Raw genomic sequence first — 22,702 nt, 5'->3', positions numbered from 1 at the left:
ACGACGCGACAGGGATGTGCGGCGACCGAGGGGAGCTAGCGTTCGGAACGTCATGGATATTTTGACTTCCTCCAAATCTAGCCGATAGCTGCGGGCGAACATATCACTAGCCCACTTCACCACCACCACCCACTCTGTGTGCTCCGAGACGCTGCTCCAACCCCTCAATTGCACCGTCTCTGCCCGTTTCAGACAAAGTCTCACGGCCCAACCCCCCATGACGAGCCGCACACCCCGGCTCGCGACGTCCATCGCGCGACAGCAAACTTCGTCACTATCGCACATCTCCACATGTCCATACCGTAACGCCGCCGCCCTCGCCCGCTCAATACACACCCAGAAAAATGCGACACCAAGCCTCCACCACCCCTCGCGGCGGCGAAACCAGTCCTCCTGGGCCGCCGCCGCCCACGTAGCGCAAAACGTCATGTCGTCGCCGCCACCGGATGCGCCCATCAAGATGGACCCCTTCCAAACCGTCGCCCGCGAGATGAAGTTCCTCACCGGAAACATACGATCCCTCCTCGGATCCGGGCACCCCACCCTCGACACCGTCGCAAAGTACTACACCCAGAGCGAAGGAAAATACGTGCGCCCCATGCTCGTCCTGCTCATGAGCCGGGCCACAGCCCTCACACCACGGAGTTCAAGACGAGACCTCGGAATCGGGAGTCAAAGCGCAGATATCTCGATCACCAATCCACGGATTCTGGCAGACGAGAACCCGGATCAGAGTCCTATTAGCAGTATACGACATGACTCTGCGTACACGGCTGAAGACAGCGATATCCTCCCTTCCCAACGCCGCCTCGCGGAAATCACAGAATTGATTCACACGGCTAGTCTACTCCACGACGACGTAATCGACCACTCCGTCTCCCGCCGCGCCGCACCCAGCGCGAACATTGAATTCGGCAATAAAATGGCCGTCCTGGCGGGCGATTTCCTGCTTGGACGCGCCTCCGTCGCACTAGCCCGTCTGCGCGACCCAGAAGTCACAGAACTCCTCGCAACCGTCATCGCAAACCTCGTCGAGGGCGAGTTCATGCAGCTCAAAAACACCGCCAGGGACGAGAAGAACCCCAGTTGGACAGAAGACACAGTAGCGTACTACCTCCAAAAAACATACCTCAAATCCGCGTCCCTCATCTCGAAGAGCTGTCGCGCCGCCGCTATCCTGGGTGGCTCGAGTCCCGAGGTCGTCGAGGCGGCGTATCTGTATGGAAAGAACCTGGGTCTGGCGTTCCAGCTTGTAGACGATATGCTGGATTACACGGTGAGCGAAGCGGAGCTCGGGAAACCGGCGGGTGCGGATTTGGAATTGGGACTTGCGACTGCGCCGTTGTTGTTTGCGTGGAAGGAGGAGAGTAGTTTGGGGAAATTGGTGGGGAGGAAGTTTTCGGAGGAAGGGGATGTTCAGAGGGTAAGTTCTTGAAATATGCCCGCATTGTGCGGGGAGTAGTTGAGAAGAGTGGATGGAGTGCTAATCGTTTGACAACAGGCTCGCGAAATCGTTTCTCAAAGTTCGGGTCTGGAACAAACCCGCGCTCTGGCACAAGACTACGTCGACAAAGCCATCGAGGCTGTCTCCTTCTTCCCCGAAAGCGAAGCCAAGACCGGATTGGTGGATATGTGCACCAAGGTTATGAAGAGGAGAAAGTGAAAACAAAGACTCGGAATCATATAAAACGACAACTCATCCAAAAGCAGCATCTTCGTTTGAGCCCATTTGCAGAACATCTGTACGAATACCATTTGCAGGTCGATACATGGCAACGACGCGGCATTTCGCGATATGAGGACAACGCATCCAGAATCTGACGAACAATGGTGGTCATGTTTCACGCATCGATGGTACTGGAGTGCTGCACTACGATGCGGCAACTTTGCTGACACGGGTCTACTCGTTTCACGATCGATGCCTGGCGGAGATACACTCTACTTCTGTATATATACATGTTTACGAAATACTAGAGAGGGCATAGTCAGGGATTCCCGTTGGGAGTCCGAACATATGTTTATATATCGTTTTCGAACGGTCGCACGACTTGACCCTTTTCTTGCAGATGGTCTTTGACTTGTTTGACTGTGTATTCGCCTCTGTGGAACTGTAGGGTTGTTAGTCACTATATCCAAGTTCGGAACGAAAGTAAGAATAGAAACTCACCATCCCAGCACCCAACGCAGCATCCGTCTTCGTCTTCGCAAACACCTCTTCGAAATGACCGGGGTGTCCTGCGCCACTACTCGCGATAACAGGGATCTTGATCGCGTCCTTGACGTCGTTGATGAGCTCCGTGTCGAATCCACTGTTGCTTCCGTCTTTGTCGATGCAGTTTAGCAGGATCTCTCCTGCGCCCATGGCTTCGACTGCGGTGACGAGTTGTCGGACGTCGAAGTCGCGGCCTTCGCGTCCGCCCTTGATGGTGCATTGGTACCAGCAGTATTCCTCGCCGTTGGGACCTGGAGTTGTGGTCTTGATTGTGTGGTGGGGTGTTGCGTCGGGTGAAGAGACGTATACGCGCTTGGGGTCTACGCTGATGACGACGGCTTGTCTACCATAGGCAGATGAGATGGTTTCTATGGCCGTGGTGCCAGAGAGTTTGCTGCTTCGCGCGTAGTATTCTTCCGCTGCGGTCACGGCGTCAGAGCCTATGCTTACTTTGTCTGCACCGGACTTGAAGTACATGGTTGCGATGTCGAGAGCCGAGATCTTGCTTCCGTCTGTGTCTACCGTGTCGCGTATGCCTCCGCCGATCGTCAGAGGCACGAAAACGGTTTCGCTGGTCCGGCGCAGAATCTCGAGCATGGGTGTGTCGGCTACGGGGCAGTTGCGGAAGGACGTGATGTTCAGGAAGGTGACTTCGTCGGCGCCCTGTTCGTAGTATTTCTTTGCCATTTCGACGGGCTTGCCTAGATTGCGCACTCCGCCGCCGGCTCCTTCTTTTTCGCGGACATCGTATTGGTCGCCTTTTGTTACTACGAGGTCTCCTTGGTCGTTGGTGCGTACGTCGAGGCAGGCGATGACGCGTCTTGTTAGGCCTTCTTTTGTTTCGGCAGCTGATGGCTTTTCCGGTAGCTTCTGTGACATATTGCCGTCCAACCAAGCCTTTAGTACGCGTAGTCCCGCTGCGCCGCTCTTCTCAGGGTGGAACTGTGTGGCGAAGATGTTTCCCTTTGCGACTGCGCCGATGAACTCCTCGTCACCGTACCGTGCTGTAGCGACTGCCCAGCCATCCTTCTCCAGCAGGCCCTCCTCGTATATCGCGGCGTAGGAGTGGACATAGTAGTATTTCGACGTTGGTCGCAGCCCGTACAATGAGTCATCCGTAACTTCTCCGGTGCGCGATGTGTTTGCGCTATTCCACCCGATGTGCGGTACACTCTTGTCTGCGTCCTTGAACTTCCGTAGTCGCATAGGAATGACGCCCAGTCCCTTGACATCAGGACTCTCCTCCGAGCCTTCGAACAATGCCTGAACACCGACGCATATTCCCATGAAAGGTTTCCCCGCCCTGATGTGTTCGCGGATGGGTTCGACGTAGCCGGCTCTCTCCAGCTGGGACATGCAGTGGCCGAAGTGGCCGACGCCAGGAATGATGAGTTTCTAGGGGCGATGCTGCATCAGCACTTGTCAATTGTTGCGCGTGTCTTGGTGAGAGGGCGGTGGTACCTCGGCAGAGGGCACGTCCGCGGGCGTCTTGACCCATTCGACGGTGTAGCCAACCTTCTCGATGGCATTGACGAGAGAGCGGACATTGCCGGCGACATAGTCGAGCAAGTGAACTGTCGGCATAATTGGAGATGTGTTTGAAAGGTTGATTGTTAGAGTGTTTGACTCGAACAGTGAAAAGTAATTTGGATGCACCCCACGCGTCATTGGAGGGGCAGTCACGCTACCGCTAGCGCCCGCTGCACCCCTGTCAAATAATTCTTTGGATCTTCATCGTCGTCGCGAAGCCATCGCAAGCACTCACGACCCACCACCCACGACAATCCCGTTATCGCCTCGTCAATATGGTGCGCAAACTCAAGCACCATGAGCAGAAGCTCTTGAAGAAGGTATGCATTACCCGCTCCTCCCCGCCGCCGTTGCGTATCGCCGTCTGGACCGCCGCGCGAAAAGCCGCTATTCTCGCTATGTCCAACGGTGCTGTCTCCAGTACATGGGGAGACAAAGAGTTATTGAGAGGCACTAATACCTTTCGCAGGTCGACTTCAACACCTACAAAAGCGACAATGACCACCGAGAAGCCGCAGTCATGCGCCGCTACGCAATCCAAGGACGCGACGACTACCGAAAATACAACCAGCTCGCGGGCTCATTGCGCCAACTCGCACATAGAATCGCTAACCTCGATCCATCCGATCCCTTCCGCGCTAAACAAGAGGACCTGATACTGGAGAAGCTGTTCTCGATGGGCTTGCTGGGAACTGGTGGCGGCGGCCGTGGAAAACTATCCGATGTCGAGCACAAGCTCACAGTGAGTGCGTTCGCACGGAGGAGATTGCCAGTTGTCATGACTCGGTTACGTATGGCAGATCACGTACAATCTGCTGTCACACTTGTGGAACAAGGGGTAAGCACGCTGGACTCCGGACATGATTTCTTTAGGAGTTATCTCTCTAGACACAGCTAGTAGCTAACAAACATACAGCACGTAAGAGTCGGAACAGATGTCATCACAGACCCAGCCTACCTGGTCTCGAGGAATATGGAAGACTTCGTCACATGGGTCGACTCCTCCAAGATTAAGCGCAACATCATGAAGTACCGCGACAAGCTGGACGACTTCGAACTCGAGGCCTTATGAGATTTTTGTTCCTTCTTTTGGGTGGCGTTTGTGGATACAGCATTTGAAGGCGTTACGACATACTCGCGATATCCGGCTATGGCAAAAAATGATCTTTGTTCTTCCACTTATAACTACTGTCGCAATTCAAGTACGCAGCGTATTACACGATACCACATCTCATTCTACGAGAACGAGCGAATGCAATCACATGTCCTTTCTCAAGGGCGTTCGGATACGAGAACAGAGATCGGAAGAGATGCATTAGGTGAATGGCACACCATGCGCTCTAAGGGACACTAAAACTCTCACAGCAATGCGATCTCCAGTGCATAATCCTCCGCTGACTGTTCCGCACGCTGGACAACGATAGCCAACGCCGGGTATACTAAGTCGGCATTGGCTATGTTTTTCCGACTGAAGGAGCCGTGACCAATCATGTTCCCTCACTGACGCCATACGACATGCAGTTCTTTACCCAAACCGGCAATGACAGTGCTTATGCTCATATCGGTACAACGCCCCAAGTGTACTAGAATTTTGAGTCTGTTGCATGTGCATAAGTGCCATGTCGCTATCTCCACGCATGGGTGGGGATGTTTGGGGTGGACTCTGGGGTAGCTGACGGATCACACTAGGGAACAGCGGGACGGTATTTATGACAGTGCTGATCCTGCAGCTCTGGATTCGGATATTTCCAGTACTTCGTAGTAATCTTCTCTATTGTCATTTGCTACGCTATGGCTGCGAAAGGAGATCGCGAGCCCTCGGTGGCACACATCGAAGCGCTCGAGCACAGCACGAATACATCGGATCACGAGAACTACGTCTACAGCAATGATGCCAACGAAGAGATCGTCCGCCATCTACAAACCACCGGTGAAGACGTGGGCATGACCTGTGCGTAATGCCAGACATCCGTGCTGGCTTCTGTCATATCTAACTCATCTCAGTCCGCACATGGATGGCTGCTGTGTCCATGGCCATGTGCTACAACGCCTACCTATTCACCCTCCTCATACCCCCAGCGATTCTTACGTACATCAACGCCGATCTTGGCCCGGACCCGAGATACACATGGATTACGATATCGTGGAACCTTGGTGGCGCCATGTTTGTCACTGTTGGCGGACGACTTTCAGACATCTTTGGCAGACGATGGTTCTTCATTGCCGGAGCTATCATCCTCATCATTGGCAGCATCGTTTCAGCGACAGGACAAAGCATCAACCAGATGATCGCCGGCGGTGCCCTGTTTGGCTGCGGTTCCGGCTTCCTGGAGATGGCCTTTGGTGCTGTCCAAGAGATCGTGCCGAGCAAATATCGTCATGTTACCATTGGATTATTTGATGCCGCCTCGATCATAGCGCAGATCATGCCGTTGGTCAGTTGGGTCATCATCAAGCAGACGGGCAACTGGCGCATCTGCTACTATGTCATGATAGGCTTCCAGGCCATCAACCTTGCACTACTGTTCTTCTTCTACCACCCACCATCCTGGAAGGATAAGAAGGCTGAACATGGTAAGACTGCAGGACAACTTCTACGCGAGTTCGACTGGTTGGGGCTATTTCTATTCCTGGCCGGATGTACACTATTCATCGTCGGTGTCAGCTGGGGTGGGTCTCAAGCACCGTGGGTCTCCGCGACAGTCCTTGCACCTATTATCATTGGACTGATCACCTTGATCGGTCTGGGATTCTACGAGGCCTACTATAATCTAACAGCACCACTGTTCCCGCCACGTCTCTTCAGAGCATTACGCCACTTCACTGTTCCTATGCTAGTCATGGCCATAGGCGGGTATGTTGATCCACTCGATTATATGGCTTATGCTGATGGGTCACAGAATGCAATACTACTCGAACGCAACTCTGTGGCCACGCCTATCCCAACTCATCTACGCCACCGACGAGATATCCAAAGGCTTGTACGCCGAAGTTCTGCCACTCGGAACCATCATTGGTGGCATCATCGTGGCTTTTAGCAAAGTTATCGGACACCAACGTTGGGTCATCATGTTCGCCGTCGCCCTACAGACAGCTTGTGTCGGTGCCATGTCTACCTCCACAATGGACAATCCCGTCAAATCAATCATTTTAACAGTCATCATCTCGACATGTACCTCTGTCAACCTTTTGAACGGCATGGTCTTGGTCGGCTTCGGAATCGTATATCAGGAAGACATTGGTACTGCAGCCGGTCTTGCGGGAACCTCTCGTCTACTTGCTGGCGCTGTCGCTACCGCCATCTTTGGAAACGTTACGAACAACAAGTACGGAGACGCCTTACCTGCGCGCGTTCGTGCTAATCTTGCCCCCTTCAATCTCTCCTCGGATATCGTCACCAGGTTGATCACCGCGGCGAGAGCGAACACAGCTGCCGGGTACCAAGCTATGCCAGGTATAACTCCTGCTATTAGAGCTGCAGCCAGTTTAGGGAATAAGCAAGCGTACTTGGAGGGTGCGCATTTGTCGTATCTAGTGGCCTTAGCGTTCGGTCTGCTTGGGGTGGTCGCCGCGTTCTTCATTCCGTCGGTAGACAAAAGAAAGTACACCAGTAAGACCGTTGCTGTACAGAGACGCGACAGGAAAGAGTTGCAGGAAAAGAAGGTCGCGGGAACTGTAGGGCCATGAGTTCGTTTGCTCGTCGAGCTGCGTCCTTGTAAAAAGTTTTACATCAGCAATTACATGCAAAGTATTACCGCACCATCTATATAACATCAGTGTCGCTTTCAAAAGGACACGATCCCATGCTCAATCTTTCTTCTCGCTCGCATTTGCACCAATCTCGACATCCGTCTTCGCCCAGTATTTGCTAAGATCTCCAACAGGCGGACATACCGACCAGCGCATCTCTGCAGCCATAATGACGAAGAGCATGTACCAGCCCAGCAGGCCGACTATGAACAGGAGCGCTCCACCAGCCTGTACGCATCAGTAACCACCCCTCAAAAGTGCCAGTGTAACTCACCTTCTGCAACCTCCCCGCCCTCTCAAAATCCCCCCTACTCAACGCCCAATACGCCGCACTCAACACCCAAGCCCCGACCGTCACAAACCCAAAGATCCCCGCAAAGACCATGTTAATCCGGATGGTAAACAGCCAGAACGTCGCCAGAGCGAACCCCCAAACAAGCAGATACAACGCAATGACTGCGTTCATCTCCTTGCTCACCATCCCTGCTGCTGCATCGCCAGTCGGTGAATAGGCGGCGGCGAGACCGAGGGTGGGCAGTTGCAACATGCCGAAGGAGAGCCAGAAGACGGCGAAGAGGCCGCAGACCATCATGGGGAAGAATTGGGCTTGGATCCAGAGGAAGATTGTGGAGAGGGTTAGGAGGAGGGGGCCTGTGAAGAAGAATATGCCGCTGTGAGGTGAGGAGGGTTAGTCTGGGGTGGAGTTGGGGAGGGAAGGGGTGGAGATGGGGATGGGATGGGAGGATGGGATGGGGGAGGGAGGGAGGGTGGAAAGACGTACACGACTGCTTGCATTCCCGCGGCACCGCCCCAGCCCATTAGTACCATGGAGAATGTGAAGGTTGAGATTACGAAGCCTAGGAAACCCAAGGGTGTCGCGTTTGCATATTTTCCGACGTTCTCATTTGCATGTGGTGTCTTCGGCGCGAGATACAACTTCTCGAATAGCTCTGGGCTGATAGAAATGTTGGTTGATGTGTGTGCGAGATGTGGCTCCTTGTCTATGCGATCCGAGTCTGTGCTGTGCGAGGTCACTGTTGTCGTCGCCATGTTTGGCTGTAGTAGCTATGTCTATTGGATAACTGGTGGAGTGAAGATAGGTAGTGCAGTCGTGTATCAACCGCAACCTTGAACTACAACCCCAGGGTACACTGTGCTTATCAACTCGAACACTTCCCTGTCCACCATCGCGCACCACCTCTCCTCCACATGCACATGCACGGTGGGGTACACGACCTCGAACGCCCTCTTCTTGGTCAACCACTCATCCATCTCACTCCCCGTCTCCCAAGCCGCCCGTCTCGGTCTCCGTGTACACAATCCTCTCCTCCCATTCGTCAATTCCCCATATCCCGCCACCACGGCTCGGCCAATACCTCCCAACTGGCTGGATGTATATCACGATTACGCCGAAAAGCCTCCTTCGCTACAGCTTGCCTTTGAGAACATAAAAACGATGGTCAGCATGTTGAATGCGGTGTTGGAGGTCGGGTGTTCCCCGCTCGCTACCCTTGTGCTGGGCTTACCCGGCAATTTCTGAGACGATGGTGATTGGCTGGGATGGGACGGGAAGGTCTTGGGTGTGGTCAGCGGGGACTGGGGTGTAGTGCGATGGCCGGATGGAGATTGGTGGGGTGGACTGGGGGTGGGGATCGAGTTTTGATGGGACGTGATGTGATGCGAAGAGGGTTTGGGGTGGTGATGGGTGGAGTGAGGGTCACTGCATATGTGCGCGTTGGGCAAAGCAATTGCAAAGAATTCGAGCTTCTGATTCTACGTATCTTCAAACTACATTCGAAGAGTACCAAAAGGTACAAACTCCGTTGCAGAGACAAGACACGAAAAAGATTCTCTCGTCCACATCTCCCCCCGCTGAGACAGCGTGGTGGCTCAGCTCCATCTATGTAAGGCGTTGTCTCTTTCTATACACCTGCATCAACCGATACTGCTCTCTTCCATGCAAGACAAGCAATATGGATACCGACGTGCAGGATGTACATTGTTCGAAGTCGCAGCTTGGATAACGACGTCAACATCAACCCAGAAGATGCGGGTCGAACCTTCTCCCAAACCTGTCATCGAGCGACACCCGACTTTTGATAAGAGACCGGAAACTTAGAAACCACAATTCGGTCCCCGAGAGGCCCCGCGAGTTAACGCCCTGACATTTCTGTCCATTTGGATCTTGGCATCTTCGCGCCCAGGAGCAAACATGCGGTCCCAGGTGGCCTTGGCGTGCGCGAGCACTGTCCGCTTTCTCGCATCTTCGCGTTGCTTTGCTTCTTCGTATTCCTTCGCTTCTTCGCGTTTCTTAGACTCAACGCGCCTCATAGCCTCTTCACGTTCCTTCGCCTCCGACCGTATCTTGGCCTCGATCTTCCATGCAGCATCTCTCTTAGAATGCAATCCCGCCATCTCTTTGTCTCGCAACCGCTTGAGCTCCACCGCTTCTTTATCGTATATAGATTTGAGCGTATATGATAAATGATCCTTGTCTGCCCACATCTTGAACCAGTTGCAAAACTCTGCACGCGTGCTTGTATTAATTCCCGGAGTCCCAAGAACTGCCGAAAGTCTCATCTGCTGGAGTGGAAGAGTGTCGCCTGCAAGTAATTCTCCTTCGCTTAAAGCTTAACCTTTCTATAGTCTATAGAGATTATATAACTTATTACTTATTAGTTAAAGCTAGATTTTACTAATACTTACTAGTAGAGATATAGCTATAACTTATACTTAAAAAGACTTAATTACTACTACTTTTATTTTATTTTATACTACTTTAAATATACTACTATAAGCTACTATATAAATTATTAATACTATCTTTATATTTTTTAAATTAAAACGTAAGCTAGCTAATTCTTATAATAACTTACTTCTTAGTTTTTACTATTATAATAAGCTTATAAGTCTTCTTATTAAAAATACTATATTTATACTAACTTAATAGCTACTTAAGTATAACTTTTATAAGCGCTATAAAAGTACTAATACTATTTTATACTATTAAAAACTAGCTTATTAGTACTAAAAATAGTATAGCTTTAAATACTACTATACTAACTAAATACTTTAAAGAGCTAAAATTAGTTATACTATAGTATAATAAAATAGCTTTACTCTAACTAACGCTAAGAAGAATTACTAAACTAGTATTATTAAGTATAGTAAGTTAGATAGCTAGTATAAGAAAATTAGAAAGATACTAGAGTGTAAAGAGTATATTTAAGATCTAAGTTAGTATATATATAAAATTAATATAACTTTTTTAAGCTAAGAGCTCTGTAACTCTTTACTACTAGTCCTTTTAAAACCTTGTATTATAAGGTATTATAATTGCATTGAGCAAGTCGACGTAAGCATTGTTAGGTGGTTGGTAACGACCAGAACGGTTAGCGCGAAGCCGTTGTCTTGGGTACAGGCTGTGGCCCCAATCCGACGATGTGGGGTTTGGAGACATGTAGGTGATGATTGGGACGCTGCGATTTACGATAGAACGATCCTTGTTGTTCAGGCCAGTTCTGTTTGCCGTCGAGATGATCAGGCCCAACATACAGTCTTGAAACATTTCCACTATGATCAGTGGATACGACTTTGCGCAAATGTAACCGTACTGAGTATGGATATCTGACGGAGACTCTGCTAAAGAAGGACGCAAGACGGGGAACCAGCCTATGTCGCCAACCTTGAAATCACGCCGCCTCATCCGTTGGACGTCAGTGTAATGCTTCTGGGGTGAACATAACTGGATCTTTGACAGCTGTTGGTCTACTGTGACTATAGCTGTCACGCTTTTGGGCCTGGGGAAAATCGCTCCGGAAGCTTCATCCACTGTGACATCCTTTCCGGCGGCTTCCAAGCTACAGGCCAAGTCCGCGACCTTGACTTGAGCTGTCGTAATTGTGACGGGTGCGGGGATGGGAATATATTTTCCGACACCGGGTATGTTGAGATCGCTTTTTACGGCAAGATTCATTGTAACTGTTGCCTTGTGCGCTGTGCTACAGAGCGTCTGATTGTTCATGTAGTACTCCTTGACCTTGTCGGTGTAGGCCTCGACGTCCGATTTTAGCTTCCGTACGGCAATGTCATCAACTGCCACTTGTCCGGATTCCTGCGAGACCACCTGCGTTCGATCTTTCTCTTGAAGTTCAAGTTTGTATTGTTTCAGTGAATCGTTCAGCTGTCGGAGAGTACGCGAAGAGTCGGCAGCGTCTGTCCAAGCTTTTGTCTCTGTCGAAGCAATCTGTACTAAGTCGGTGATCTCGATGACGAGTGGTTCTTCGTATTTGGAAAGACGTTGAGTGTAGAACTCCTTCGCGGTGGTCTCGTAGTCTTCTTTCGGAAGCTCTGCTTTACGTAACTCAAGTCTGTTCTTTGCACCTTCGAGTTTGTACTTCATATATGACACCCACGGTTCTGTTTCTTTGTCGACCAGTCGCGCGATCGCCTCGTCGAACTCCGCAATTCTCTCTAATAAGACCCTGGCCGAGGCCTTTAGCGACATCTCTTTTCTGAGGTCCGCCATGTTGCCTTCGTGTGCGAGAATGGCACTGTCACTCGATTGGCCGGAGATGCGTTCGTGGGTGATAGGTTAAACGTTTCGCTGAAATTATTGAGGGAGAGGTGGTGCGACAGTGATTGTACGGGGGTTAGTAATGATGGTGTTTCAGTAGTAGAAAAGTAAGTAAGAGTCATGGATGCATATGAGAAAAGGCTCGTGCAAATGCGGTCTCGCTTCTCAAGGTAGCCTTCACCTCCGCGCTTGGCAGCCGCAATTCCACCGCCGTTGTGCGGTCATAAAATCGAAGTTTCAGTGAGAATGGATGAGTCAACAGATTTCATGCGCCTCGGAAACGCCAACACCATCAGCCCGCTCTCTCACCTCCACCACTCCCCTCATTCCCCACCCTACAAACACCCCTCAATAGCCCTCCTAACCTCCTTCGGCCTCGCCCCGGTAACCCCCTCCATAATATCCCCATCCTTAAACACACTAAACGACGGCATACTCCTAACCCCCAGCTCCTGCGCAATATCCTCACACTCCTCCACATCATACGTGTAAAACTTTACGTTTGGGTACTCCGCCACCATCTTTGCGACTTCAGGGGCGACAATGTGGCAGTTCTTGCACCAGGTGGCTGTGCCTTCGAGGATGGTGACGCCTTCGTACATGACGGCTTTGAGGTACTCGGCTTTGGTGTGGAGGGTTGGTATGGAGGGGGTGGGGGTGGGGGTTGAGGATGTGGATGTCATGGCTGTGGCTTAGGGATGGGATGCCTCAGTAAAGATTTGAAGTTATGTTGAGATGAACTTTTGTTGTTGTGGTATGTTTGGTGAGGCTGCATCGCTGGGGTGGAGATGTGTGGGGAAGGAGACGATGATGTTGATGACGTCATCGCTTTCCGCGTGGAAAGAACGCCGACGCGATGGTCCATCGTCTTGTCCTCGTGCCGCTTTTCAGACATACAACAGCTGACTATGGGCTTCATCTTCTGGGTTGCGCCTGAAGGCATACTTGTACAGTACGATGGAGCACACAAATAAGCTGTAAATCACTCACGCAGCACTTGGACGCGCGCATCATCAGTGTTGAAAGACATTATATTCTCATCTCAATATGGTATCATAACTTCATTCCCCCTTCATCAGGCAAAGGTAAAATCCCCTACTCGCCCTTACCCTGCTTTCCATAGAAAGCGTCCTCACCACCAAGTGCCTTGAGTGCCTCAGCAGACTTCTTCTTGGACTCCTCGCTAGTGTCTGCATCACGCGTTAGTCTTCTATCCTAATCTCATTCAACCCAACAATAAGGTAGTGAGGGGAAAGAGTAAACATACTGGGGTTGCTCAAGTTAGCCTTGTGTCCAGAAGCCTTGTTGCTGATATCCTCGGTGGTGTTGTTGATGTTCTGGTCCGCCTCGCTGAGACCGGGGGCGGTGATGCCCTGGTGGGAAACTCCTTGGCCGGACATGTTCGATGTGGATGCGATGTGTAGTTTGGTTGGGTAGGTGTACAGGGAGCGGTGATTGAGATAGATGCGAGTTGTTTTGTGATGAGTGGTTAATGATGTATAGCCTTTCATATACACCAGCACCCAGCCTTATATACCCATGACATACACACAGCCAACCTGCTGCAGTACCTCCACATTACGTCTTCAGCGTCATCTGGACGCTGGACCACCTATGTCATACCTGTCTTGGCATGAACCTATCTTCTCCACCCAACCCAGGTACAGCCGTGCCGGCGTAGCCACCAGTATACGCTAGGGGAGCCGAGACCCGATCGTGTGTGGTATCTGTCTCATCTCACCAACGTACCCATAGTTTTCGATATTGAATAGGACGAAAACCTGTTATCGGTATCTGTGCTCGTTATGCAGATGTTGGAGTGTTATGACCGCATCGCGTGGTGGTTGTCGATCATCGTAAAGGTGGTCGGGAGACACGGCTCTATCGGCCCTTCTCAATGGCAAGACGCAGGCGCGTCACGATGCCACTCTGAACGTCAAACACTCCTATTGCTGGATTCGAGCGTGGTTTTGGGTAGAGTATTCATGTCGTATTACATGCAGTAAATAAGTCGGTGGTGTTATGATTCCACTGTGTTGACGGCAGCTACAGTAATGCGCATCAAGCTTATGAGGTATCGACTCTATGCCAGAGTATTGGGTATCCGCATCGCGTGGTCCAACTACTCAGCCCACCACGAAACAAGATCCTCCATCGCCAAAGTCACTCCTCAACCCTCCCCTTTACCATCTCAGATCAACTAATCAGCCTGCGCAAACTCCTCTTCAAAGACCACCCCACGCATCTCTACCTCGACCCTCTTATTCCAATTCTTCGGCACATACTCCACCGACAATCCTGAATGACGAGTATAACGAGTCTTACTCGAGCTCGTCGAACTCACACTGCCGCTTCGATGCGAGAATACAGACTTCCTCCTACGAGGTTCTGTTTCAAGTTTGATCCCATCTTGTGCCGATGGTGTTGCGCTGACTCGGAGTTGTTTCCTTGGTCGCTCTCTTGATGTGCGGCTCTGACTTTCTGGTGCGAAAGGGTCTTCATCCTCTTCGCGACTGCGTTTTACGGGGGTTGGTGCGGGAGTCGGGGTAGAGGAAGAAGTGGACATGCTCGACAGGGAGAGTCGACCGACGCCTGCGGCGAGAGATTTGGAGAGTCGGGAGAAGAAGCCGGTGGTCTGGGTAACGGAGGCGTTAGGTTGTGATATAGCTGGAGTCTGTGAAGTTTCGCTAGTTGCGCCATTAGGCACGCTCGCATTCCTCCTAGAAGACCCTGGATTACTGATCATAGTTGAAGTAGCGCCTTCCGTTTTCCGTCGTCCAGGTATAGCCACTACCGGACCGGAACTCCTACCGAGCTGTCCCTTTTGGACTGGCGACACATCGTATACTTTGGACTGAGGTCTGGGCTTCTTAACACTCTTCTGGATCTGAGATGTTTCAACATCGCTAGTAACGTCCACAATCTCAGCGGAGTTCTGCGTCGTTCCGTTCGCAGTAAACCCCAACTCGTTCTTCTGGACGGCCTGTAGTAGAGACAGACCCATGGCAAAAGCAACCTTACGGTCCACGCCATTGCCCACGATCTTGTATTGCTCCGGAAGCGAACCAATGATGGGCTCCTCATCCATGTATCCTTGCGTCCGACGAGCTTCCAATACGCTGATAGACCGATGTTGGTCCCAATGCAATGTGGCGCCGTTTCGAGAATCTCGGATGACTATATTTGTTGTGATAGTCGGTACCAACCCAGCTGCTTTGATCCGCCTGTACGCTTTCCCGATGTCGGTTCTGGGATCTCGTAGTGAAGTCGGGATAAGGCCAAGTTGGTCCGCTTCTTTGTAGCCACAACCTGGGGGCTGCCGTGGAATGCATCTGACCAGTGCACGTTGCTTGCGCGTTGGTAACTGGCCTAAGCGGTGGTCTGGGAACGGAATACAAGTCTGTACGATACCATTGCCAATATCGGGCAATCCCGCATCGACAGACACCGCTGGTACATACGGAAACGGCGTTGGGTAGTGCTCGCGTTCACCAAATTTCTGTCCGTTGGGTAAATAACCTAAGCTTCGTCCCGCCGTCTCCTCGTAAGGCCGCGCGTGAGTGTGCCAAGGTTGGGCAATTGGCTCAAGTCCGGGTGCAGCTATGGTGAGGATCAGGCGTGAACGCTGTTGCGCGCTGCCGTAACTCCAAGCGTCCATGATGTACTGATTACATTGGTATCCCATCGAGACTAGAGAAGCAACCACCTGAGATAGGACATTCTGGTCTTCAAATCCAGTCCGTGTTGAAGCCATGTTGACGACGTTTTCGAGTATACCGTACAAAGGGCGATATAGATCCACATACGAGCAGAAGGTGCTGATATGTGATGCATTCTTCAAGGACTGCGGACTGAGAATATTGTGCTGAAGAGCTGAGAACCCAGGACATGGCGATCCAGCAGCAAGGAAGTCGACCTCGCCGACTCGCGGAACAAGGTCAGGTTTGGCACCCTTGAGAGCTGCGTCGAAGTGATCATCGACAGATCCACAGAACAGATACATCGTCTCCGGGCTCTTCGAGTTTGCCCGTTGAGTGTGTATGGCATGGGGGCTGAAGTCAACAGCAGAATGAAAAGTGACTGCTCCGCCCTCCTCAAGACCTCGATCAAGCGAGCCACCGCCACTGAAGATGCTCATTCCTCTCAGTGATTCAGGAGAAGTCATGTCGGGGCCTTCGTTGAAGCTCTTGGGAAGACATCGTAGGAAGATAAGGTTCTGCTCTCCGTCCTTGCTGCCCAACCCCATGGATAGAAACCAGAGATCGCCCGCACCGCCGCGATTGTACGTGAAAGGTATCCGTCCAATCTGGACGTCAGACTTAGTCACAAACTTGACGAAACAACGTCGCTGGATGCGGGATGCGGACACATCTTCGTATTCGTCCGTAAGGACCAGCTCATTGGCCAAGACATTTGAGCGCCGAGCTTTGATTGCTAGTTCTCTACAGTCGCGTTCTAGTCGTAACAGCCTTCGCACTCTGACAGTCCCTTTGGCGTGATCGATGTATTGGAAGACGACTGGATCCAGAAACTTGTCTCCGTTCCGGGTCCTTGCCAGATATACCGTGTCGCCTCGACGGTAGTTGTCGACGGATGTGCCCTTTTCCTTCCAACACGTGCAAGTCTTGTGTGAAGATCGAAGGCTGACAAAGGCGCTGTCTTGGGTGACGTAGGTTTGGCGAACGAAAAAGCGTTCAGCGTCGATAGTGGAAGGCGACCAGTCTATATCGTATCTTCCCTTGATGTCCGTGGACAATAACTCTCCTTCAGAGCAATTGCAGTTGTCCGATAAGAAGACTTCGTTCTGGTATGGGTATTCTGCTTTGAAGATATTGGTCTCGTGATGTCGATAAATCCATAGCACGAACAACCTCTGCGTTCCGTCCTTCAGGGGCTCGGTACCCTGAACGTATGCGAGCCACTCCCAGGTCGTGTTGCGCCAAACAGTTGCGTCAGCCTCGTCGGGGATCAAGGCGACAACGTCGCCAACCTTCACTGGTGAGTCGCCATACGGTTGACATACATTCCGTCGCGGAGTAGGCGGTGGCCGTGCCCAGAAACTCTGCGCAAAGCCAAGCCTCCGTTTCCTGCGCTCCTGTACGATTCTGACCGTGTCAGTAGGCCGTTTTGCCTGAATTTGCTCACCAAAGTACATGTGCTTGAAGCAATCGTAAACCTCCGGTGTAGCGATGGTGTGCTCGATGATTTGCTTCTGCGCCTTGATTGCCGTTAACCCTTTAGCCATGCACTCGCTCCAGAGAGGATGAGCAAGCAGCTGTTTCGAGTTCGGAAGGTTGAACGCTTGGTTGTAGAAGTATTCGATGTAAGCGTGTACGGCGACGCGAAAGTCAGCCTGATGTCTGAAAGCAGTATGCCATTGCTGGAAGTCGGCACAATGACTAAAACGAGGCGAGAGCCATTGATAGAAGTCTTCGCGGAAGTTGTTGAGCCCGACGGATCCTACGGGTTGACTGTCCACGTAGTCGATAATATGCTTTCCTAGCTGCGCTACCCAGAGGAACGAATTCTGGAACTCTTTGTAGCCTGGAGCGGGCTTCGCAAGTCTGTACCATATGTCGTAGTGCTTGTCCCTACTAGCCGCGAACGTAGACTGTATGTATGTAGTAACACCAGAGTTTTCATCGTCTCCGTAGCCCTCGACAGAGCTATCCTGAATCGGTACTGCATGGACAAAGTGTTTGGTCGATCCCACACAGATGAAGCCATCAAAGCATAATTTCTTCGCAATCGAGACCTCCAGATAGTGCAGGCTCGTCAACTCATACGCTCTGCACTCGCTCTCCGGTGTTCGATAGATCTCGTAATCTTGCAGATCCACGATCAGAAGTTGCTTCTCGGATCTCGGCCCATCGTACACAGGCTCTTCGCGGGATTGCTTTCTCCATTCGCTCTTCAAACTTCGTAATGCTTCCGATTCTGGTGTTATAGGTACAGGCGGAGACCAGTTGGCGACATGTGATCTGGCGAAATCACTCAACGCCGGCAAGGTGATTTTCGGTTCGCTTCGTCGTCTTGGTGTGGTGCTCTGTGCGCTTTGCCGCCGCTTCTTTGGATCTGGCGTTTCTAGCGTGATGTTGTCACCGATTGTCGCATCCATCGTGCGCTCGCAATGGTGATGATTATCTCGGCGAGATTTCGGTGTATGCGTGAAGTGTCGCGCGCGTCGTACAGGAGTCAGAAAAACCGCGAAACGATCGAAACTGCTATCTCTCTCTTTCTCTCTAGGCAGCATCCGTAACTTTGCGTACAACAGTGAATGCGGGGGTGACGGTGACTCTTGCAGCAGTGAATTCCAGCTCTTACAGTGATTGCGACCCACAAAGGTCACCAACGCGTCGCGTGTCAAACACCCAGCCACAACAAAGATAGCAAGACACCAGACCCAAAATCAAACACGCAGTCTCAGACAGCAGTCAAACATTTTTGGAGGAGACAGCGGAGACGACACGGAGATTATTGCGCTCGGACTGGTAGCGATGTTCGATTAGGGAAGGCAGCAGAGCCTCACCCGGGGGCAAGCGCACCAGCCACCCGCATTTGGAGAGGCAGGTGGGACATGGTCGTCGGATAGGTGGATCGCCTATTTGGTGAGTTGGTATTATGGGTCTTTGTGATAATGAAGGATGGTTGTTTGCGACGGAAGAAGATGTTGAAGGATTGGGGGCGAGATGAGATGTGCTGTGGAAGGCGTTAGCACGTGCTGGTCGTACGAACGGGTGGTTGTGGAGATCAGCAACACCAGAAGGGGTAGCGCAAGGCAGCGGATATCCCAAGTCTAATCTCAATTGCATGCAGTGCATGTGTAGTCGGTAAGAAATGCGTGGTACTGTCTTTTGTTTTTTATCGCCAGTCGAGATATATATGGATTGATCAGGTCGACAGGTGAAAGAACCCCTCACCAACACCGTGGTATCCGTACTTAATGTAGCAGAACAACACATCGTTAAATACTATTGAAATGACATGAAATCTAATGCAGCGCTCATGCACGGCGCAAGCTCACCAGGCCATACCAGAAAACCTGCTGTAAACGCCTCCATGAACGCCTTCCTCCGGCATGCAGTTGACGCAAACAGTGATATAAATCCACTCAGCCCAAAAGTACCCATCATCGATATCAATAGATCAACCGTTCTTCGGAGCATAGTCCCAGATATGCGACGAATCCCAACTCTCCGTCTCCTCCTTCCGCGCCTTAGGATCATCACCCCTCTTCTTCGCGTCCTCTCTCAACACATCCAACTCCCTATCCATACCACTAATCTCCGTCCTCAGTTTATTGATAGTCTCAATCTCTTCCTTGGAGAAATTGGGGTCCTTGCCGTCCTTCTTAGCCTCCTCTTCGCGCTTGTTGAACTTATCCAGCTGGGTGAACTTCTCGTTGCGCGCATCCTGCTTCTTGAAATACTCGTCGTACTTCTTCTGGCCGCCGAAGCAAATGCCGTAGCCGTCGCAGTAACACGTGTTCATAGCCGGGCAGTGGACTTCATGGCCAGTGAAGATGTAGTGCCAGATGTATTCGAAGATGCGGCCGGAGAACTGGTCGTCCATGCCCGTTGTAAGGAGCCACTTGCGGTAGTGAATGAAGCGCTCAATCGGCACTTCCTGGATGCGCTGTCTTGACACGGCGAATTGCGCGCAGCAGATTCCCGAGATGGAAGGCGGGATCGGGGCGCCCGGGTGGATCTCCTCCCAGATGTTGCGCCGCCAGTAAATCTCCTCGGGCTTGTGGAAGAAGTCAAAGTCGCCGCCGGGGCGGTCCATGTGGATCCAGTCCGGGCAGCCCGGGTCGTGGTGGCAGCGCACGTTCATGTAGCCCATGCGGGCGACGCGCTCGTGGTTGAGGCGCTGGATCATCTGCGCGGCGTCGAGGCCGAGGAGCTGGTTGTTGTGCCAGGCGTGGCGGTGGGCGTGCATGAAGATGGACGTATCGGGCAGGTCGTCGTAGTGGTCGATGATGTACGAGAGGTAGACCTGGTCAGTTAGCGGACAATTACAACACCTATATGTAATGACCTGATGCATACCATGGCCTCGCGCCCTTTGTTCTTGGGGATCTTGTGCTCGGCATTGGGGTTGTCGACTTCGTACACGACCAGCGGCGCATCGGGGATCTCCTTGTCCATCCAGCTAATGTCCTCCTTCTGCGTCTTGGGCACGATGATCTTGTACGTGTAGTTGCTGCCCGGCGGCTTCGTCTGCGCCTCTGAGAAGCGCAGCGGCAGGCCAAAGTCGAGTGGGTCACCGCGCAGCGAGGGCCGGAAGCCGTGGGCAGCGCTGCTCCCGGAATTCCATGTTGGGATTGACGGGATGGCGTGGAGATACCACCACACGAGGCCGGCGGCGAGGAAGACGAAGACGAGCGGGATGGCCCTCGGGGGTCCGCTGAGCATGGTGGGCGGCGACGGCTAGTAGCGAGGGCTCATTGATGGTGTGGAGAGGTGTTCGAGACCAGGACCTACGTGATGATCATGGCGCGGGATGCAGGCGGCGCCGGGGGTGTGTTCGGCCTCGTTGTCGTCAGCTCTCCTCGACGCAAAGGTGGATCTTCCCGTACCTGGGCCTGGTTGCGCGTCCAGATGTCACTAGGCGGGATCTGCATGTGCCAGCCCTGGACCCAACGTGAAACATGCTACACATCCACCTTCCACACTTCACCATACCCGCCCGGGTGTAACGCTTGGCAGGGCAACATTACTTTGAATTATTTCAGTAGACTCTATTCCTGTCTCATTTGACTTTCACTCCCGCTTCATTCCCACCCGCCCGATTCCCCTCAACCCCCACCCCAACAACAGACCCGTGGCGCAGCTCAACGCAAACAGATACCAGAACGCCGCACGGAACCCCTCCATAAGTGCTGCAGGACTCTGTTTCTCAACGTAACCCGAATGCTCCGTAACACTAGAGGCGATGACAGCACTGGTCGCCAGCCCTACACTTTTGCCAATCTGCGCTACCGTGTTGAAGACGCCACCTGCCAGTCCCTGCGTCCGCGCTGGAAACACTGAAGTGATGACAAGGTTCGAGACTGTGAACAACGCATCCGCACCAATAGGATTGAAGAACACAGAAAGGAACGCGCAGCTCCAGTACGACCATTCCGGCTGTATGATGCACATAAGCAGCCCGCCAAGAGTCGTGCAGAATAATCCGACGGTTACCGCCCAGTCAGCTCGAACCCGGTGAGCAATCAGGCCCATTACCAGATTGGCGAGAGCTCCAGCTACTGGTCCGGGTAGGAACCGGATCGACGTCTGGATTGCCGATAGCTTCTGCACGTTCTGGAAGAAGAGCGTGTGGTACGACTCCACAGCATTGAAAGTTCCCCATGTGATGAAGACCCCGATGCAGATGATGCTGAAGATGCGGTTGCGCCAGAGTGAATTCGGGATGATAGCGGGCCGGCCCAGTCGTTCTTGTCTGCCAACCCAGAAGATAAATGCAGGGATGAGAGCGATCGCAGTAATGAGCAGACCGAGTGTAGTAGGCTCTCGGATTCTGGCTGTCTCTTCAGAGATCAAACTAAAGGCATTAGCATCGAGCCATCAGATATGTGAGATCAACACTCACGCGAAACAGTATGAGAGGAGCGCCAATGATGCGCTTCCAAAGAGGATGCCGACCCAGTCAATGTCGCTCTTCAAGCGGGACCAGACATGGGGCTGCTTGTTGTCGACCTTTGGGAGACCGAACAGCCCTAGTACGAAGACAATGGTATTGGCGATCGCACTAATGTGGAAACCCCATCGCCATCCGATGGTATCGGCGAAGACACCCCCGAGCACGAGTCCAAATGAGAAGCCTATGGGTTGGCCACCGCCCATGGATGCGAATGCAATGTTCCTGCTTTTGCCTTCTGGAAACGTACTCGTGATGATACTAACAGCTGAGGGGAGGCAGAAGGAGATTGCTACGCCGGCGAAGGCACGGAACACAATGAGCTGTGTTCCAGTCTGCGCCAATCCACATGCCAGTGTAAAGGCGGATTGCAGAAGACATCCTACCAGGTACATAGGTCGGGAGCCAACGACATCGGCGACGGAACCAAGGAGAAGAAGAGTGCAGCCGCAGGTCAAAGCGTAGATGGAGATTGGCCTAGACTGGTCAATAGGTAGTATGGAATATGGGATATGTTTACAAACCATAAGAGTACACTAGGTGCCAGCTCTAGTTCGCGTGCGACCGTAGGCAGGGTGACAGTCATGACACCCGACAGCATGGAGCTGACCATGGTGACACAAACAACTGTCACTAAGACGATGGCCGTCGTTCCCTTGCCAGGACCATCTCGCTGTTCAGCAGCGAATGATTCCGGGACTCCGTTGATGGGACGTAAATCCTCAGCCATCGACGGCGTATCCTTGCTTCCTCCATTGCCCAATGGTTTGGCTGTGAGGGCTGGGATCGATGTCTCAGGATAGCTCACAAGTTCGATCGATGTTGCGGTTTGCGACATGTTGGAAAGATTTGATGACAAGATACTCTGAGAAAAAAACAGTGAGAGGAAGTCGGAACTTATACTACATGTCTTACGAGGTTAAAGTGCTAGGCGACAGACCCTGCTATATAAGGGCAGACCGATGCCGGGAAAACGATAGTAACTGCGACAT

The 22,702-nt window shown here is 52.1% G+C and overlaps 11 protein-coding genes across 11 annotated transcripts; 3 read left to right on the top strand and 8 right to left on the bottom strand.

Annotated features, from left to right (window-relative positions):
* Positions 1–217: 217 nt before the first annotated feature.
* J4E79_002241 (uncharacterized protein) lies at positions 218–1,663 on the top strand (the record flags this gene model as incomplete). The annotated part of the gene is made up of 2 exons (XM_049351141.1): positions 218–1,423; positions 1,502–1,663. The coding sequence occupies 2 exons, from the start codon at positions 218–220 to the stop codon at positions 1,661–1,663; spliced, it is 1,368 nt and encodes a 455-aa protein (XP_049214980.1).
* Positions 1,664–2,018: 355 nt separating this feature from the next.
* Positions 2,019–3,796, bottom strand: J4E79_002240 (uncharacterized protein; the record flags this gene model as incomplete). Its single annotated transcript, XM_049351140.1, has 3 exons — positions 2,019–2,108; positions 2,168–3,607; positions 3,674–3,796. The coding sequence occupies 3 exons, from the start codon at positions 3,794–3,796 to the stop codon at positions 2,019–2,021; spliced, it is 1,653 nt and encodes a 550-aa protein (XP_049214979.1).
* A 221-nt stretch (positions 3,797–4,017) lies between these two features.
* Positions 4,018–4,814, top strand: IMP3 (Small subunit (SSU) processome component; the record flags this gene model as incomplete). The annotated part of the gene is made up of 3 exons (XM_049351139.1): positions 4,018–4,062; positions 4,212–4,580; positions 4,659–4,814. The coding sequence occupies 3 exons, from the start codon at positions 4,018–4,020 to the stop codon at positions 4,812–4,814; spliced, it is 570 nt and encodes a 189-aa protein (XP_049214978.1).
* Positions 4,815–5,533: 719 nt separating this feature from the next.
* J4E79_002238 (uncharacterized protein) lies at positions 5,534–7,429 on the top strand (the record flags this gene model as incomplete). The annotated part of the gene is made up of 3 exons (XM_049351138.1): positions 5,534–5,693; positions 5,747–6,596; positions 6,643–7,429. 3 exons carry the CDS (start codon positions 5,534–5,536, stop codon positions 7,427–7,429), a joined length of 1,797 nt encoding a protein of 598 aa, XP_049214977.1.
* Positions 7,430–7,549: 120 nt separating this feature from the next.
* J4E79_002237 (uncharacterized protein) lies at positions 7,550–8,542 on the bottom strand (the record flags this gene model as incomplete). The annotated part of the gene is made up of 3 exons (XM_049351137.1): positions 7,550–7,720; positions 7,767–8,163; positions 8,274–8,542. The coding sequence occupies 3 exons, from the start codon at positions 8,540–8,542 to the stop codon at positions 7,550–7,552; spliced, it is 837 nt and encodes a 278-aa protein (XP_049214976.1).
* Positions 8,543–9,414: 872 nt separating this feature from the next.
* Positions 9,415–9,997, bottom strand: J4E79_002236 (uncharacterized protein; the record flags this gene model as incomplete). The annotated part of the gene is made up of 2 exons (XM_049351136.1): positions 9,415–9,564; positions 9,659–9,997. 2 exons carry the CDS (start codon positions 9,995–9,997, stop codon positions 9,415–9,417), a joined length of 489 nt encoding a protein of 162 aa, XP_049214975.1.
* Positions 9,998–10,799: 802 nt separating this feature from the next.
* On the bottom strand, positions 10,800–12,020 carry J4E79_002235 (uncharacterized protein; the record flags this gene model as incomplete). Its single annotated transcript, XM_049351135.1, has 1 exon — positions 10,800–12,020. One exon carries the CDS (start codon positions 12,018–12,020, stop codon positions 10,800–10,802), a length of 1,221 nt encoding a protein of 406 aa, XP_049214974.1.
* Positions 12,021–13,163: 1,143 nt separating this feature from the next.
* Positions 13,164–13,468, bottom strand: J4E79_002234 (uncharacterized protein; the record flags this gene model as incomplete). Its single annotated transcript, XM_049351134.1, has 2 exons — positions 13,164–13,258; positions 13,336–13,468. 2 exons carry the CDS (start codon positions 13,466–13,468, stop codon positions 13,164–13,166), a joined length of 228 nt encoding a protein of 75 aa, XP_049214973.1.
* Positions 13,469–14,389: 921 nt separating this feature from the next.
* On the bottom strand, positions 14,390–18,186 carry J4E79_002233 (uncharacterized protein; the record flags this gene model as incomplete). Its single annotated transcript, XM_049351133.1, has 2 exons — positions 14,390–14,446; positions 14,503–18,186. The coding sequence occupies 2 exons, from the start codon at positions 18,184–18,186 to the stop codon at positions 14,390–14,392; spliced, it is 3,741 nt and encodes a 1,246-aa protein (XP_049214972.1).
* Positions 18,187–19,214: 1,028 nt separating this feature from the next.
* J4E79_002232 (uncharacterized protein) lies at positions 19,215–20,482 on the bottom strand (the record flags this gene model as incomplete). Its single annotated transcript, XM_049351132.1, has 2 exons — positions 19,215–20,063; positions 20,117–20,482. 2 exons carry the CDS (start codon positions 20,480–20,482, stop codon positions 19,215–19,217), a joined length of 1,215 nt encoding a protein of 404 aa, XP_049214971.1.
* A 1,176-nt stretch (positions 20,483–21,658) lies between these two features.
* Positions 21,659–22,548, bottom strand: J4E79_002231 (uncharacterized protein; the record flags this gene model as incomplete). The annotated part of the gene is made up of 2 exons (XM_049351131.1): positions 21,659–22,187; positions 22,235–22,548. 2 exons carry the CDS (start codon positions 22,546–22,548, stop codon positions 21,659–21,661), a joined length of 843 nt encoding a protein of 280 aa, XP_049214970.1.
* Positions 22,549–22,702: the final 154 nt, after the last annotated feature.

This window comes from Alternaria viburni (assembly GCF_023758015.1).
Source record: "Alternaria viburni strain BMP 2772 chromosome Unknown scaffold_3, whole genome shotgun sequence".
Taxonomy (NCBI): Eukaryota; Fungi; Ascomycota; class Dothideomycetes; order Pleosporales; family Pleosporaceae; genus Alternaria; species Alternaria viburni.
This window is presented reverse-complemented; position numbering and strand designations above follow the sequence as displayed.